We start from the raw sequence: 19505 nt of genomic DNA, 5'->3' as shown, positions 1-19505 counted from the left end.
AAGACAGTAAGCAGCACCTCTCCATCAGTCCAGGTTCCTTTGACTTTCCTGGATGGCCCTTTTCCTCCCTGAGTTGCTTTGGTCATAGTGTTTCGTTGAAGCAGTAGAAACCCTAGGACAGAGATTTAATGATGAACTGTGCTCCAATTTAGAATATGACACTAGCTGTCGGTGGCTATAAGGGACTGGAGGAGGAAGGACTTTGTGGAAAAACCAGCTGGGTAGGGTAGCACTCTTGGGTTGAAGGTGATGATGCCAGAATCAGGTAATGGTAAGAATAAGACAGCAGAGATGGGCATAGTGACATAAAACGATATAATTCAGCAGGAGGGAGCAGGAAGACAATATGTCAATTTTGAGGTTAGCTTGGGCTAACAAGCTACCAAGGCCATCCAAGGCTACCCGGCAAGGCTTCTCCAAAAACCAAGAGAGAAACAGCAACTAAGTACAGAATCAGTTGCTGGAAGTGGCCAAAGGTAATCCAAAGGTTTGGTCCTTGGCTAGCTGGTGGACTGTTATTCACTAAAACCAGACAGAAGGGAAGATTTGGACTAAAGAGAGGACTGTATTCCTTTGGTGTCAGAACTGGGTCATCTCCCTGCAGAAAGTGGGTTGATAATTGCTAATATCCCCACTTTCCTATTCCATCAGCCTGAGGTCCTAGAATCCCTCAGTGAACACAGTTTGGTTTTGGCTTCATTTAATCAGTAACTATCAAGCATCTATCATGGTTTGGCATTGAGCAAGGTAACACAGGGTGCCTGAAGGTAGTTTTTTTGTTTGGTTTTAAGGAGATAAAAGAATTAGCTTGTCTTTTTTAGAGCACACAATTTTACTGGAAGCAGTGACTAGAAAATGGATGGCATTTGGGTCTGAAAAGCTGATAAACATACACAGGGCTGGAACAGATCCTAGTCACAGGGAAGTTGGCCAGGAAAATGCTGCAATAATCAGATATGAATTGGTATGGGTGAGGTGGAGCTTTCTGTGGCAACAAGAATAGAAATGGTTGACAAGGTCTGGATGAGTCATCAGGGGTGTGAAAGAGGGAGTACTTCCATGTTTTAAGCCTAGATGGCTGAGCCCTTATCAGAACAAAGCAACTGACTTTACACACACACACACACACACACACACACACACACAATGCAGGCTAACTTTATACACACAGGCTATACAACCCTGTCTTTTCTGCTTGCCGTCTTCCTTGCTCTCAGAAATGTACTTTTTATTTTTTTAAATTTTAGATTTTTTACAACTTTTTTTTTTAATGTGTATGAGTGTTTTGCATGCAAGTGTGTCTGTGCACCACATGGGTATAGGAATTAAACCCTGTCCTTTGTAACAGGTGCTCTTGAGCCAACTCTCCAGCCCCTTTTAATTTTCTAACATCCCTCCTTAGAACACACATTTTCATTATGTCAGGCAAACAGTTCTGAGCACTCAACTTTTCTGTGGTAGAGAGCACACGGTGGCATCAACAGAGGGGGAGGAGACAAGACATCACACAACTCTGTGAAAGGCCGAGGAAGAGGGAAACTCACTGTGCATGCCTTCCACGCCAGCTTTCCCTGCCCTCCTGATGTGGCTGAGTAGAGTTTTTGCATTCCAGCATATAGTGGTGGTTAGGGGTTGAGGACAGTAATTCAAGCCTGCTAAAATAGTCACATCTGGAGGTCAAAGGCCACACGAATTTTGTAGATCTTGTAGTTTCATTGCTCTTAAAGAAGCGCACATCATCCACCAGTAGTCTGCCGGAGACCAGGTGGAACGAACACACACACACACACACACACACACACACACACACACACAGAGGGGGGGGGTCTTCCTCAGGCCCTTGGGCAACCTGAGCTCCCTGAAGAACAATTCCAAGTGTCTCCACCTGGTTTAGAAGGATCTACAATAATTACTTCCAACAAGACATTGTTTATTATCCAGTCTCCAAAGTGCCCCAGTCTGAATGGAAGGCAACAATCACAACGGACTCTGCTAAGTTTCCACAAAGCATTGGTTTATTAGAAAGTTCCTTTCCCTCATTTTACAGCATATATATCTCTATCATGTGTGATAAAGTTAAATACAATCTGTTATGCTTATGCTTGTAAGGACAGGTTATTTTGTTTTTTTTTCTTTCCTTAAGTTTTAAAATTACTATTCTGGAAATTGAAGAAACTGCCTCCAGGAAGGCAGAGGTGGCCAGAGTATGGCTCAATCTACAACCTAATGGGAAGCAGCACAAAATGTTAATACTGTTTTATTTAAATATTTACATGGGCTGAAAGCAAGGAAAATGAGTCCCTTCACTTCAAATCGATGATTTCATTTTTCCAGGGCTAGTTATCCAAAAAGTGATCCTTGTGAATCAGACAAGGACCGGACTGAGCAGGTGGGGGGTAGGGGTGGGATGGGGCTCAGCCAAGTGCCATTTGCCCAGTACTTGCTTTTTATGAAGCCAAAACCTCCTCCTTCTGGGGGATCTGAGGCGGCTTGGATAGGGACCCTAGGCCTAGGCAAGTAGGGGTTGTTTATCTTGTCGGCTGGCTGAGACCAGCAGAGCGCTAACAGAGGAGATGAGACCTGCATTACAAGCACCTTTGGGTCAGAGTGTTACTAGGGCTGAGAGCCTGGGTGAAGGCAAGAGGGGAAGAGGGACTGATGCACTTCTGGTCGGTGTCATGGAGAAAAGAAGAAAGGACCCTATACTGCTAGAACCGAGCTGGGCAGACGGCACAGAACTGTAAAGCCAAAGCCCTCCATGAACCTACAGATATGCTCATCTCCCAACAAAAAGAGGAGAAAACTGTCCCAAGTCTATTATCCTCTGGTCTACTTCTATGTTAGTTTCTAGCCAACCCAAAAGGCACATTAAAAAAATTGTCAGAGGGGGCTAAATACTAGGAAGGCAAATAGACTGTCCAGAACAAGGTACCCAGGGAAACCAAAGGGTCCCTCTTCCCAGACAACTACTAAGTGTGTGTCACTGCTTCCAGAGAACAAAGCTGTTGAATCAATCTTCCCCTCCTCCATGGAGTCTACTGTTTCTCTGTACAACAAAGCATGTCAGGGAGACCACCGCAACTGAGCATCCTCCTGATGCCTGCAGCTGCTTGCTGCTCACTAACTCAAAAATCCCAGTGCAGGATGAACCAATTACTGCAAATTACTTAACATTTGTCCCAGAAAAAAAAAAAAAAAAAAAAAAACAAAAAAACAAAAAAACTTAACATTTTTATAGTTCATAACTTCAAAAAATACAGGAGCTTGATAAAATATACATGCTTAGTCATTTTTGCATCTAGCAGAAAACAAATACTTTATTATTTATTTTTTTAACTTTATAACCTTTAAAGTTTCTTAATTCAACTAGGGCAAACATATTTACAGAAAGCCACCAGAACAAGGATCACTTAAAGAGCTGGATGTAAAAAATATTATTGCAGTATACTACAAATACGGAACCTTTTTTAATATGGGCTACAAAAAGCAGCATTTATGTTTAGAGTTCAGTGCAATTTTACATTAAAAAATCCTATAAATTAAGAAGAAAACACCAACATAACAGAAGAAAATACACCCTCCAGACATGAGCTCCTCTGTGGGAAGCAAGTGGGTGACTACGTTCCGTGTAGCTTCTACTCATGACAGGATCTTTTCTGGGATGTGTAGATGCCTCTTCTGGGATGAGGGGCACGAGGACAGCAGTGCCACACGTGTGGCTCTGTTTGTAAGGACAATGATCAAATTGCAGCCTGAGTTGCTTTTGGTTTTAGGTTTTGCTCCCTCTTCCACCTCACCCGGGACAACACGCCACCAATGTTCAAAGACACTGCCCAAAAGTGGTGGGGTCTCCACCGCTGAAGACACAGCCTGGCCTTCCTCGTGGCACTGAGAAGGCCAGGCCAGATGGGCCCATGGCAAGTGCTTTGGTGACAACCCATTAGAGGAGGAAAACACTTTAAACTTACAGAGAGGGAAGAGCAGAGGATTAGAAAGTAGAGGAAGTATCTATATTCGACAGTCTGCTGCAGAGGAGTGTGGGTAGCACGTACTGGTGTTCCCTAGCTTAGAAACACAGGAGGAACTAATAGAAAGGGGGAAGATATCCCTGATAGTAAACCCAAAGCAAACCTCAAATCTAAATCCATCCCTGCAAGCCAAAACTCATTTCTTTGGCTGTCAAGACACTGCCCATTCCAGCTTTTTACTTGCTGGTATAAATGGCTCAACACCCCCAAGGGAAGAAGAGGTCACCTTCCCTGGCCCAACTTAAGCTTACAATTCCCAACTCAAGTACCATGGCTGGGAGGGTGCTGCAGGTCCTGACCTGAGAAGATGGGGTGAAGAAGAGGGTGAAGATGGAGAGCAGTGGCAGCTGCTGCAGCAGGCCGTGGTGCAAGCAGGGTAGGGTAGAGGGCAGCATGTGGGACAGGATGGAAAGCAAAGGGTCCAGGATGGATGGCTGAAGCAGGAATTATATGGATAGGGTGGCTAGCAAGAAAGGTGGCAGGGTGGCCAGGGATGATTGAATGAGTGAGGTGGGACAAGGAAATAGGGGTCAGATGGGGCTGGGGAATATGATGTACTTGGGCAAGAGGCTGGGGGTGAGGATGAGGGTGAATGCCAATGGCGGCAGCAGCTGCTGCAGCATGATGCTGTAGGATGGCATGCTGAACAGTTGTGATGGAGGTGGCAGAGGCTGTGGCTGGCTGCTGAATGTGGATGGGTTGTAGGGCTGGTGTGGCTGGGGCCAGAGCTGCTGAGGTTGGAAAGGCCTTCACTTGTTTGGCCAGAAGCTGCTGCTGGATATGCTGCTGTGCGGCCTGCTGGAGCTTACTGTACTTCTCCATCTCCTCAGGGGTGAAGGTGATGGGCTGGCTCTCCAGGGGAGCCAATGAAGCATCCTCAGTACCATCTGTTGACTCAACACTAGGCTCTCCACTGGGAGGTGCATAACTGGGGAAGTGCTCAAGGTCTGGGGCTATAGGCAGCAAGCTGGATTCCACAGGGCCAGGTTGACTGCCACTATCCAGAGACTCCAGGGTATCCCCATCACTGGGGTCAGGGAGGTAGTTATGGGAGATAGCCGGATCCCCAGGATAGCAGTCCGTGTGTGCTGGGGTGCCTGGCGGAGCCACAGAGTGATCAGCAGTAGCTTCTTCAGACTTTGGCTCTTCTGGGGGAGGGTCTGATAAAGGACCAGCTGCTTCCTCTGAGAACTGATGCCCAAATGGAGCATCATTACTCCCTGGGGACCCTTCTTCTGGCTCTGACTGTTCTTGATCTTCACCCCTTTCCAAGCCAGACTCTTCACATTTCTTACTGGGCTTCCGGGTAGTGGGAAGCTTCCCTATCAGTGGAAGGACAGGCTTATTACCAAGAGAAGGGGGGAGCTTAGGCCCGAAGTAACCTTGTGGGGGGTTCTTGTACTTGAGCCCAGCCTTATTAGGGGTGACCAGCACCTCCTCACACACATTGGGTTTCCTCTCCACTTTCCTGGACTGGATCTTCTCTAGTAGCAGTCTGGCAGTGACAGAATTCTTATCTTCAGGACTGCAGTCACCTTCTGACCCCTTTCCTGTGCCAGTACTGCTATTCTGAGAGGGTAGGCTTGTTCCTTTACTGTCATCTCCTCTGCCATCTTCTTTCTTTCCAGGACCTTCTCCTCGACCTGATCGGAAATAGTGAGGAGACTGAGAGCGGTAGATCTTTGAGCGAATGAAATCCCGACGGCTGGAGCGCCTCTCCTCCGGGCTCTCGTGACCCCACGACCCCTTTCTGGAGCCTGATCTTTGAGAAGGGCTCCTGGTACTGCGGCTGCGATCCCGGCTGTAGCTCCGGCTTCGCTGCCAGCTGTGGGCTGTAGTGCTGCGACTTCTCCTCTTGCTTCGACTGCGACTACAGCTGCTGCTGCGGCTTCGGCCCCGGGATCTTGAGCGCTCCCTAGTATGACTCCGAGATCGGCTTCGGGACTGGCTGCAACTAAGGCTATAGTCATCATCAGATGATGAGTACTTATGTCGTTTGGACCTGTGCTTGGAGCTGGCATAGTCTGAATCATCTGAATCATGAGAGCGCTTGGAGTGCCTTCGTGATCGGTCACTATAGTCACTGTAGCTATCATCTGAGTAACTGTGCTGTCTACTATAGCAGCTCTGGTCTGAAGAAGCATCAGAACTGCTTGAGTAAGAACGCCGGGAGGAACGGTGTGAGGAATGGCGATGGCCGGAGCGAGAGCGGCTACGAGAATGCTCACTGCCTGAGTCTTCATCCTCCTCTTCCTCTTCTTCCTCCTCCTCACTGTACTGAGATGGAGACTGCTGGCGCAGCCTGTGAGAAGAGGCATCATCACTGTCCTCATCGCCACTACTGGGGTGGCTCCGGTGGCTAGAGCGGCTGCTATGTTTGGTAGCAGCTCTCCGTGGGCAGGATGAAGCTGGAGGCTCACCTTTCTGTTTCCTCCCACTGTGATCTTGGGAGCTGCTGCCACCTCCACCATCATCCTTCTTGCTACTATTTCCTTCTTCGGCAGGAAGGGATCTCCGCTGGGAATCATCTTGGGCCCGGCGCCTTCTTCTTGGTGGTGCAGGGCTACCACTCCCAGGGGGTTCTGGTTTGGGTCCTCGTTCAGAATCAGCTGGAGCTGATGACTTGTTCTTCTTTCGTTTTCGTTTTTTGCGCTTCTTAGATTTCTCTCCAGACTCCACCTTAGAACTTTTCTCTTCCATGTCAGCCTTGTGTTTCCGTTTGTGCTTGCTGGATTTTTTGTGTTTCTTTTTCTTTTTGTGTCTGTGGGACTTGCTTGACGGTTCTTTCTTGCTAGGATGGCTTCTTCCTGCGTCTTCGGTCTCTGACCCATGGCTCCCACCAGGCTCCTGCTTGTTCAAGCTGCTACAGGCAGTCTCTGCAGCAGGTTCCTCTCCCTCCTTGCTTTTGACTAGCTCTCTTGGATCAAGGCCCTGGAGCCGACCCTTTGAGGAGCCTCCATCATCTTTTGGTTTTTCTGTCCCTTTAGTTCTGGCATCTTTGTTTCTTGAAAGTTTAAAGTCAAAGTATAAAGGATTACAACTGTAAGAGATGGAAGGTTCTGCTTTGGTGAAAATCAATAGTTCTGATGGCCACTGGAGGGCAGTGCTTTCATCCTTGCTCAAAACTGGAAAGAAGGGACCAGTGGGGTGTTTGGGTCCTTGGCCTGCTGCCATCACTGAGGTGGCCTGAGAAACTCTAGGACTGGACTCACACACCTGGCTCTCTGGAGCCTCCTGACTCTGCACACTTTGCTCACCTACACCTCCTCCTGAGCCCTTCTTAGTCTCAGTTGTGTCTCCAGGTTCTGAAGGCTCAGCCACAGTGGTTTCCTTTTGTGGCTCGGAAACTTCATTAACCATCTTTTCTGCTCCTTGGCTTGCTGCCGCCTTGGTGCAACCTTTAGGCTTGGGAGAGCTGCTTTTTTTGTTATCTGGGGCATTCTTTGAGTGAGTACTATGATCACTTTCCATCTGTTCACTGGCTCTCATAAAGAGTAAGAAGGGAAAATTAGGTTTGACTTTGCAGTGTGCTGGGGGAATGTAGTGGTAATATTCTGGCTCTGTAGCTCCGGCTCCTTCTTCCCGCTTCATCTTTTTCAACTTGGACAATGTTGAGGCAAGGGACCCTCCATCCGGAGGGTCTTCATCTTCTTTCTTTCCATCAAGATTACCACTCCCATCAGTATCTCCCACCTTCTGCACCCCTGGCTCAGAGCTCTTCTCATCAGCTTTTGCTCCATCTTCAGGGGTCCCTTCTTCTGCATGGTCTTTGAAAACAGATGCTATTGATTCAAGTTTGACAGGAGCCTTCTTGGCAAAAGAAAACGACACTCCCAATTTTTGCAATGGGGGTCCCAGACTATTCTTAATGCCAAAGCTGATACCTTGGGAGGCTAACCCAGGAGCCTGTGGCAATCCAGTGGTATTGGTAATCTGTACTGCAGTGAAAGAGCCCCCTTTATCCATGGAGAATTCAGATCCAAGGCCACAAGAAGAAATGGCACTTGCACCACTGTTTGCTGATGACTCATCTTTATCCTCATCTCCACCATCTTCATCGACAGCCACTGTGGTTGGTCTGAACATGGGACCACTTCCAGGAGCACTACAGTGGTTCAGAAAGTGGAAAAAAAAGATAGGGTTAGAGTTATATATCTTTCTTCTTTGTTCTTCTATGTATCATAATTAGGTCTCAAAGATGCAGAGTAGCAATGTGCTGATGAATGGAACTTTTGGAGCAGAGCTAGGCAAAGTTTCATTTGATTAAAGTAGCATGATAAATTTCCAAGGCCAGTTAGCTATTGTTACCTCTTAATCTATCTGCCCTATAAAAAAGCTTATCTTACAACTAAAAAAAGTTTTTAAATTAATTTTAATTTATGTACACCGGTGATTTTTTTGCCTACATGTATGTCTGTATGAGGGTGCTCGATTCCCTGGGACTGGAGTTATAGACAGTTGTTGAGTTGCCATGTGGGTACTGGGAACTGAATCCTGGTCCTCTGAAAGAGCAGCCAGTGTTCTTAACCACTGAGCCATCTCTCCACAACTCCAATTCTCTACCAGTATCTTCTCACAGTTTCTGCTTTAATCTGCTACTAGTCTTTTTTAATTGTAATTTCTTCATTTCATTTCATTTCATTTCATTTTATTTTATTTTATGAGTTAGAACCGGAGAGAGTGGGTTATCTCCTTCCATGTAGAGTTGGTGGTAAGTGTCTCAAGTTTATTTTCAATTTACTTTATTTTTTGAGACAGGGTCTCACTATGTAGTACTGGCTGACCTAGAACGCATGTATACCAGCTGGCCTCCAATCCAGAGATCTGCCTGAACACTAGGATTAAAGGTGTGTACCACCATACTTAGCTCAAATTTTATTACAGAATGTACATATTGGTTTGTTGTTTTGAGGATGTAGTTATGTAGCCCAGGTTGGCCTTGAACCCATAGGGCAATCCTACTTCCTTGGCCTCCAGAAGGCTCGTATTACAAACATATACTACTCATATGCATCTTACATATGTATATATTCTGAATTGAACATAGCCAGAAACCTCTGCTGGATTACTCTGTGGTTATGTTTGTTTTAGAAATTAACTAGTCTTCCCTACATCCTGGATACCACATCTGAATTCATGTTTTGTGATGCATCAGTACTCTTTAGTCACAGAAGTAGATATCTGTAGACCACAAGCAGATACATGATAATGTATATTGTAGTGAACACATCCCTGCCCCCGCTACATTATGATAAAATTTAATTTATAAGTCTACACACCAAGAAATTAACCACAAGAACAGAGGAGTTATAATACCACACTATAATGCAAGCTATGGGAATATGTATTCCTTCTCCCCTTCAATGGGCAGAGACTTGACATACTAAATACAGGGAGGATTCATGTTTTGGGCACTATAACACACATCTAGTACACAACTTAAAACTTACTATGTATGTATGTATGTATGTAGGTATGTATGTTTTCAGCACAGGGTTTCTCTGTGTAGCCCTGGTTGTCCCAGACCTCTTTCTATAGACCACCTTGGTCTATAGAAACAGGGATCCACCTGTGATTAAAGGCAAGAGCTTTCATATTATAGCTAGTAGTATAACTGAAGGAACAGAAAACAAACCCACAGGAACAATTCTACTTTCTGGGTGCCCAGAACAATGTCCATGAAAAGCAACCTTCCAGCTCCCATGACAGGACTATAGAAGAACTTTTTTAAAAAGCCAGTGTTGACTATATATCTTGCTAAAAATTTTCAGTGTATGGGCTACAAAGGTATCTCCTGAATTATGAACTCAATAAATAAAGACATTTAATTATATATTCATAGCTATGAGCTCTTCTCACCTTGGGGGTCAAAACCCCCAGATACCATGGTATGTAGATTTTACTGTACATGCTGCTACTGTTCTAAGATGTTAGACAATCAGACATGGAGACTAAGACATTTGTATTGTGGAAAAGTCTACCTCATACCAACAAATGATGCTGCTTCTCATGGCAAGGGCCGAAGCAGTAACCTACATGATATGATCATCCCTACTTGGTTATCTTTTAACTGCTAATTTATAAAATGAGAACTAAAAGTTGCCTCTGAAGAAAAAGATATAATATGTCCTGAAACAGAAAGTAGCCTGATGTACATCTTTCAGGGGGACAGCCTTGGGACTGCCCAAGAGAGACAGGTTTACTATATAAAGAGTTTCAAACGAGGCTGTGAGATAATTCAGTGGATAAAGGTTTACCATGCAAGCCTAGTGACCTGAGTTTAATCTTTGGAACCCATGAAAAGGGGGATGAAGAGAACAGACCCCAAAGAACTGTCCTCTGTCTTCCATATATAATGGCATGTGCATTCATGCATATGTACACTCACACAGCAAATAAAATTCAAAAATCTGTAAGATAAGAAATTCCGATCATTTTTCTTCCCCAATTCCCACTTCTTTTTGGGTCCTTTTTAGAACAGAAAAACAAAAAACCAAACAAATTGAACACAGGGTGGAAATCAGAAGTATAGGATAACAATGAATTAAGGGTAAGGGTGTGTGTGTGTGTGTGTGAATTGTGGCCTGGCAAAAAAGTACATGCTCCCTCTTCTGGGGAGTGACCCTAATACATAGATGCATACATATTTCACATGCTAGTGGTGTTACACTTTTGAAAGTAAGAGTGGACATTCATAAACCAAGGCTCTGTGTGTCTCCCCCGCCCCTGAAATTTCTTCCCCTTTTTCTTCCTTCCTTCCTTACTTCCTTCCTTCCTTTTTTTTTTTTTTTTTGATTTTTTGGGACAAAGTTTGTCTGTAGTCTTGGCTGTCCTTCAACTCACAGAGTCTGCCTACCTCTGCCTCTTGAATGCTGGAATTAAAGGCATGTGCCACCATCACTGCCTAGCCCCCTCTCCTAATTTTCAATGTTTATCTTTTGAATTTTCCTCCATGGTAGAGATGGCAAGGTGATGGGAGATGTCTTTCTGTAAATATGTTTCTCATACTAGTTAATGAATAAAGCAATGTTGGCCAATAGGAAAGCAAGATGGGCAGGACTAGGAGACAAGGAGGAAAGAGCAAGTAGTAAGGAGTCGTCAAGATGGAGAGTCTGGAGAGAGCGGGACACCAGCTGGCTCTCTGGTAAGATGAGACCATGTGGAAATACATAGATTAACAGAAATGGGTTAATACTTAAGACAGAGCTAGCCAATAAGAAAAAAGTAACCGGCCAACAGAATTATATCTAATACAGTGTCTCTCTGTGTATTATTTGGGGCTGGCATGGCGGCGGGACAAGACCAGTGGCGGGCTGAAAATATTATTCTTTACAGCAAGGTGCTCTATCAACACCTGATGCCCAATAAACTTTTTAAATATCAAAATTTGTTTATTTATTTTTAAATTTTTACTTTCTTTTTGAGACAACAGAACTCATATAGAGCTGACTGACGTCAAACTTCCAGAGTTCTGCCTGAGATACAATGCCCCTAGTCAGCTTCCAGCTAACTGTATAGTTTTTAAAAGACAGTGACAATACTTGACTTAGAATGCAGACGCCAGGATGTTAGAGTGGTAAAATATGGAGTGTTGTGCTCTTCTACCAAGGGTGTGCTGGAGAACTGGAATAGTAATATTGGTTCCATTTATTGATTACTCATTTCCAATGTGCTAGCAAGCATCTAATGGAGTCAGTCAGTCAGTCACTCTTCAGGACAACTCCAAGTGCAGTTCTCCACTTTTTTCCTTTCTCTTTTTTTCTATTCAGACAAGTTCTCAGGCTGACCTCAGACTCATTACTCAACAAAGGATAGTCCTGTCCTTCCAGTCCTCATGCCTCCTCTACTTCCTTAGTGCTGGGATTACCAATACATGCCAACATGCTTACATGGTACTGGGGAACCAACATTCCTAGGTAAGTGCTGAGGTACATACCCTATCCAATTTAAAAATTGTTGCAAAGATTTTTTAATTTTTATGTCCGTGCGCATGCATGCACACCATATTAAGTGCCAGTGCCCCTGGAGGCCTGATAAGATCCCCTAGAGCTGGAGTTACAGATGGTTGTGAGCCACCTCACCAGTTCTGGGAACTGAACTTGAGGCCCCTGGAATAGCAGTAAGTGTTTATAACTATTGAGTCATCTCTCTAACCCACAATTTAAATATTTTCAAAAATAGTTTTCAAGATAGGGTAACACGCTTTAGTCCAAGTTGACTTCAATTTTGCAGCAATTCTCTTGCCTTAGCCTCCCAAATGCTAGGATTTTAGGTATGAGCTACAACATCCAGTGGTTGAACAGTAATTTTAAATCTTAAGGATTCTACTCATCCACAAAAACACTCTTGAGATAAAATTTCCTTACCATTCAGCTTGTTTTCTTTGCTCTGCCAATTCGTGGAGCCTCCGAAGGGCTTTTTCTTGCTTCTTTTCATCTTTGCGGGATCTTGAAGAGACATTTCGGGCAAACTCTCTCTGCTTGAGATCTTTTAATCTCTGGATTAAGAGAAAGAAAGAAATAGACAGTGAGTGACTTTTTAAGTGATACACAGATGTGAAGGTAACACTTTTAAAATATTTACCCTCAACCAATGTTATAATACTATCATGGAATATACTATTATATTCATAAGGTACCCAGACAAAATGGCTAATTATTTTGAGTATGACACTTGGATACGGGCATTTGTAATTAGGACAGCATGTCATTTGCCTTATTGTACAAAACAAAATGATTTCAGAAGCAACAGGCAAATTTTAGAATATCAGGAAGAAAGAAGAGAGACCGATCACCTGCTCTTCCAGGATGCAGAACCAGACAAACAAATGTGAGATACATTATAGCAACACAGGCCGAAGTGAACAGAAAGGGGTTAGGCTGGTACAGAAAATTACCCAAGGTATAAGATCTAAAAAAGCAATGTACAGCTTACATGGGGATGGAGGGCTTATCAAAATCAGAACAAACAGAAATACTTCCCCCCCCACACCATAAAATAAAAGGTGTCGGTGTTGTTTGGCTTCAGCACTAACAGAAGTTTCCTATAACTATTAACGCCAAGGGAGGTTTCCAACCCTAGCATGCTCAGACTCAGCCTGACCACTTTCACCCAGCCAGTCTGCTGAAATGAACAAAGTTATGTAGTTTTTCATTCTTTCATAGCCCTGAGAGGAATACCAGGGATGAAGAAGGAGAATACAGCAAAGATGAAGATTTTGTTACTTAAACAAGTAACAGAATGGGTCTTTTATTTCCAGATGCTACTGTGTAATTTTCCTCAAAACAAAAGAAACAAAAACTAAAGAAAGAAGTGTCATGAGACAGGCTGGTGACAGAGTCCAGACACACCCATCTGCAACAAAGACAGTGCAATACAATAAATAATATAAAAAGTGAAGCAAGGCCTACCCATTAGCCTATGCTTTTCCAACAGCATAGGAAAAGGGAATTGACCCAATATAAAGTGGACATTGCTTTAGAAAGGCATGGTGTTCAACAGACAGGAATTTTCTTACCTAATATTCATGAAATGTATTTCAAATCTTTTAGAATTGGGAGGGGGAAGGGAAGAAAGACACACACACACACACAAAAGATATATAGCTAAAGACACTATAGAAAAACTCACTCTTGTGATCTGGGCTCCCAAATTAGAAGGATTTGCTTTCAAAACATCAGCTGAAAATGTCACATCACAAAAAAAAAAAAAAGCAAAAAATAAACAAGAGTGAAAGAGAAAAAAAAAAAAAAATAAGGCAAGCATTACTACATAAGCTCTCAAGTGAATCTACAAACGATTATAATGAACAATCAGGGACACAACCATACACTATACGAGGTCTGGGGAGAAGCGAAGAGCCTGAAAACACATGTGTGTAAACACACAGACAGACATAGCAATCACATCTAGATAAATGAAACCATCCTTCTGTTTTTCTGTAATCATTTCCATTTTGTCAAAAGAAAGGATCATATAACTTCAGGGAAGACTGTGCTGTCTAAAAGCAGTGAATCTGCACTCAATTATCTTCAGTTTGGAGAACTTAATCAATAGCTAACAACAATATTACTGGTATAAGTCTCGCATATATTAAGATTTTTATAAACTCATCAATTCTTTTTTCTTTGGCACTGAACTTTCTAGCTTGAACTTAGGGCCTAACAATAAACAAAGAAGTGCTATACATTGAGCCATCTACATATCCCAACTCTCTTTTAGAGGTTCCAGTAATGTGCCTGGACTCACCTTAGTCTGTGGCCCAAGCAAGTCTTGAACTCCTGCTGCAGCCTTCCAAATAGTTAGAATTACATGCCTTCACCACCAGGCTCAGTGAGAATCAACTATTTAAACAATTATCAACTCCAACTTTCTCCTTTTGAGAGGAAGGGGGCAGAAAGGATCCACTATGACTATTACACCATTTTTCTTATGGGTAAATCTTTTTTCTTTCTAAACACTTAATAGGCTCTCTTGCCAAATCTAAAAAGAATGTGCTGCTTTTTTCCACTTCTGCCACCCTTTCCCATATACACCTCAATTAAGTTCTTCTATACAGTCACTTCTTACAAACATTTCATTGCTTTTAGCAGACATTTGTTGAACTATATATAGGATATTGTTCAAAACAATGATCATTTTATCAAAGCCTGGAGCCTCTAGACAAAGTCAGACAAGGATTAGGTTTTCTTCATCCTCCTTTCTTTTGTTGGTTTTTGAAACAAAGTATTATTGCACAGCCCTGGCCAGCCTAGTGCTAAGAGATCCACTGCCTCTGCTTCTGTGCTGGGATTAAAGGAGCTGGCCGTCACACTTAGCTCTATTCATTCTTGAAGATGAAGGAACAGAACCAAGCCCACAGCATTCTCACTACAGTTTATTCAAAAGTGCTACCATAGGTATAAGGACAGAGATACAAAACACAATGTCGTCAAGGAGACAAAAATCTAAACTACAAGCTTCCTTCTAGGTAAAACCTACCTGGGTACTCTTACAAAGTCCAGCAAATATTTTCATCACCCTTACAAACTTCAATTAAGCCTACAGACTTCCAAAACTTTAGCCACATCCGAGGGACAGTGTATAAACTACCCCAAACCTAGCACACATAGAACTGCCTTTCAGATGGTTAACATGTGATGGAAATGGAAAAAGCATGGCTTATTTTTTCTTTAAATAATCATTTATTTAAGTATTTATTATGCCTTTGTTGTGTCATGAGGCTGGGCAGCAGCCCCTTATCTGCTGAGTCATTTCACTGGCTCCAGATGGGGGTGGGGTTAAGACTATTTTTCTTACCTTAGCTGACTCCAAGGCTCTTTCCCACTTGAGGTCCAAGAATTCCCTTCACAAAGTCTCTGCCCACCCCTGCCTGTCCTAAGAACCCAGAATAACCCTCTCTACTGTCAGCACCATGCCCTAGTTCTCATTTGTGACTGTCATACTCTTCCCAATACAGCTGTTCCTGTCTTTTAGAAAGGTGCAAGTGTAAAACTTCAGTCAGCAATCACCAGGCAATTGAGTTTCTATCTCACAGCCTCAGCTGTCCTCATTATAAAATTAGAATGATGTATGTATCAACAGGTTTATGAGATTAAGTGTCAAAATGACCCCTTTCTGTTTCAGTATTTGAGTCTTAGGCCTCACTCATATTACCCATTATTAAACGAGTATGCCACCACCGCCCAGAGAGTATTTTTTGTTTTATATGTATTTTTAAAATAAATAAATCACGCATCAACATGAGCTACCATTAAAAGGAAATTAATAATAATAATAATAAAAAAAAGTCTTGGCCAGGCAATGGTGGTGCATGCACACCTTTAATCCCAGCACTCAGGAGGCAGAGGCAAGTAGATCTCTGAGTTTGAGGCCAGCCTTGTCTGTAGAGGGAGTCCCAGGATAGCTAGGGCTACACAGAAAAATCTTGTCTTGAAAAACCAAAACCCAAACCAAACCAAAGTAGCCACGAGCTGCTCAAGGGTGCACTCTTAATCTCTAAGCCATTTATCCAGCCCCAAGGGAAATCTCTTTAGAGAAATAAGAAGCCTAAAAATTAAGCACACCTTACGTCTATTCAGAATTAAACTAATGATGGACAATAAAGATATTAAAAAGGAACGTAATTCCCTATGTAACAGTAGTCTGTTTTTTTTTTTTTTTTTTTTTTTTTGAGGGCAGTGCTGATGCTTGGGAGCAAACTCAAGACCAAGTCGATGGCTGAACATAATATCATTGAGAGCTATATTCCTGGCCTAAAAGGGTCACTTTAACATTTTATTTTATGTGCATGCATAGCAAGCAGGAGCCCAAAGGGGTCATAAGAAGCACCCGATCCCCTGGAACTGAATGTACAGATGGTTGTGAGCTGCCGTGTGGGTGCTGGGAATTGAATCTACAGATGCTGGGAACTGAATCTACAAATGGTTGTGAGCTGCAGTGTGGGTGCTGGGAATTGACCTCAAACCCTCTGGAAGTAGTCAGTGCTCTCAATTGCTGCACTCCAGTGCCGCACCCTCTACTTCTATCAAAACATGGTCTCACTATATAGTCTTGGCTGGCCAGGACTATAAAGAGCAGTTTGGCCTTGTACTCACAGATCTACCGCGTGCGTCTACCTTGCTGCCATGTCTGGCAGAATAGTAATTTTTATAAAGACACAGGCCTTTATCAGTCAGGCTTTCTAAAACTCAGATGTTACCCAATGGGTTATTAGGAAGGCTTGACTTATTTGCCAACACATGCTCATATAAAATTTCCTTTATGAACTGTTTTTGTCCCTTTTCTTTTTTTAAATTCTAAAGAGGAGCACAATTTCACACAAAAATAAAGGAGCAACATATTTGAAAGTCAGAAAAAATAGTTTTTGTAAAAAAACCAAGAAACTGCAGATAGGCCTTCACCACAAAATTGTGCAAAGTCTATGATGTACAGAAATCCAACATAGACTCCCAGCTGGGAGATATACAGAATTAACCACATGGGTATACTGGATCATTTAAACTGGCTCAAAATTATAAAGTATGTCTTCCGAAGAACTGAATATAAGTTAGCTTATTTTACTGAACTACTAAATCATATTGATAGAAATTCAAGTCACATTACTTATTTAGTAAAAAACATTTTAATTGAAAGAAAGATAGGAAGAAGGAAAGAAGGACGGACAGACAGACTGAATGTTACATTAGCACTCAAAATGAAAGGCTCATGTTCAGTGGTGTCTACAGACCCAGCTGCTTGGGTAAGACAGGCAGCTCTCTAGAGTTCAGCAAAAGTAAGAAAAAGGACAAAATGACGAAAAAGAGTAGGCAAGGGCAGAGAAAGAGACAGGAAAGGAAGGAGGGAGAGAGGAAGGGAGGGAGGATGAAGTCCTTGTTTTCATATGAACTCAGTAGCAATTTTTCAAGTGTGCAGTTGCAGCACAGTGCAGAACACAAGAGCACTTTGCTGACTGTATTACATGGCTGGCCTTTCTTTTAAACTTCCCAAAACATCTGTGCAGGGAAGAAGACCTTAATGATGGCTCAATACCGGAAGAACAACTCAATTAACTCTAGTTCTTTGGATTAAAGACTTTTTCTAATGAAAATGATTACAGTCCTTACAAAGCAGCTCCAGAAAAGACTTGATTCTGTCTCCCGAGGGCTCTAAGACTTGCCACATAGACAGCAACTGTACTGTCCCAGAACCAGGGCAGTGGCTGAGTTCCTCTAACACTGCCTGACCATATGATTCCTGTAGCACAAAAGAGATGCTCAATAAACATTTATTGATCTGCTTTTCCTTTTAAGGTCAGCAGTTTGGAGACAGAATATATACATTTTATGCATTTTGTGTTGCTATGAATAGAACTGGAAAAAGAACAAAAGGGTGGTTGACTATGCCTCAATCTCCTTTTTTGAATATATATGTTCTGACCTTCAACCTGCAAACATCTCTTTTCCTCTCATATCAGTAACACCAAACCTCCAGGCCTCTTTTCTCCACTGTTTCATGCCTCCCTTTTATATAATACAATGTAATAAGAGTGACCACCTTCAGCCAAACTAAAGCAATCCCTCAAGTACTTGGCCAGTGCGTCTAATTCAAGCTCTAGGGTTTGATGTTTCTAGAAAAGGACCACCTAGGATATTACTCAATGGTGCCATGGAAACAAAGTCCATGCTTAGCTCAGCCTGTCCTTGAACTCTGGCCTTCTTTTCGAAGGCTGGGACTTGTTAGGTGTGTACCACAACTGGTTCAAAGCTCTCTGCACAGCACCACCACTTATACATTTTTGCTTAGGTTGCTTTAACCTTTCAGGCTAAAACAGAACACATGTTTAATCTTAGAATTACTATCCTAGTTTATCACTGCGATGAATTTAAATTTACAAAGAAAACAATTTCAAACAGTAGAACATGAACACGGTAGGCTGGTTTTTATCTGGGACTATGTGTCAAGATGAAAAATAATGAAAAATATATAATAAGAGAACATGTGGTTTGCCTGCAATACAAGCTCCAGACAGGTATGTAATCAACTAGCTGTAAGAACAGATAGCTTTCTTTCCTAAGTAGATAATTTCCCAAAGTTAATTAGGTTTTGATTACTGGGTAAGTAACCTACTCTTAGTAGGTGAAGGGACCAAACCATGCTCAAGTTTAAGAGACCGACCACATGACTCCATTCTCTATTAAGCAAAACAGTCCCAATGGCATCCAGTGATGGACTACAAATACCAATAGATTGAAATCTGTGTGCCACAGGTGTACAGAGCTTCCAGGATGCACTCCTACCTTTATACTTCTGTTTTTCACAGAGGCGATTGTGTTATGTCAACATTTATGAAGCTTCAGGATTCAAAAATACCTCATGGTTTCCATTTCTACCAATAATCACTTTATGGTTTTATGGAATATATTCACACTACAGGATCTAGGCCACGTGCTATTTTTGTTTACTTTCAGCCCTAGGGTTATCTTCCCTTACCCAAATGATTTTGATGTGCTTGTTTTGATCACCACCACCCCATGAACACACACACTGTAGAAAACTAAATGACAGAAACAAATTTGAGTCAAACAAACAAAAACCCAAAACAAAACACCCCAATCAGTAAATAGTGAAGCCTTAAGAGCAAAGTGGCCGCTCCAAACTTAAATGAGTTTTTGTAAAGTTCAAAAGGAATCATTCCTTTGACCAACAAGGAATTTCTTAGAATGCATTTTAATTCAGAGCACTGGGAGAAATATTTCAACTCTTTGGCAATACTAAGTATGAAAAACAATTACAGGTAGTTAACACTGTCAAAAATCCAGGCAGAGAATAGACAATGTTAGGGAAACCATGCATTAGTAGCCTCTAGTCTATGTAATTCAGATTAGAGAAATCATTACTGGCTGTGATGGGCGAGCTCTGTTTCTAAGTTCAGGAAAATACTATTTTTATTCACAGCTGAACAGACATTGGTATTAAATAAGACTTCAGTTTTTTTTT

At 42.5% G+C, this 19505-nt stretch overlaps 1 protein-coding gene across 10 annotated transcripts in view; it reads right to left on the bottom strand.

The window, feature by feature from the left end:
- Window positions 1–1997: 1997 nt before the first annotated feature.
- Gpatch8 (G-patch domain containing 8) overlaps window positions 1998–19505 on the bottom strand; it is a 72959-nt gene continuing 55451 nt past the window's right edge. For all 10 annotated transcript variants that reach the window (XM_051177996.1, XM_051177986.1, XM_051177954.1 and 7 more), the window contains 2 exons: window positions 12395–12525; window positions 1998–8133 (listed from right to left, as the gene is read on the bottom strand). In XM_051177996.1, the coding sequence (XP_051033953.1) occupies window positions 4290–8133; window positions 12395–12525 (3975 nt within the window). In that variant the 3' untranslated portion in view covers window positions 1998–4289. The remainder of the gene's footprint in view (window positions 8134–12394; window positions 12526–19505) is intronic.

This window comes from Phodopus roborovskii, unplaced genomic scaffold (assembly GCF_943737965.1).
Source record: "Phodopus roborovskii unplaced genomic scaffold, PHOROB, whole genome shotgun sequence".
Classification (NCBI taxonomy): Eukaryota; Metazoa; Chordata; class Mammalia; order Rodentia; family Cricetidae; genus Phodopus; species Phodopus roborovskii.
This window is presented reverse-complemented; position numbering and strand designations above follow the sequence as displayed.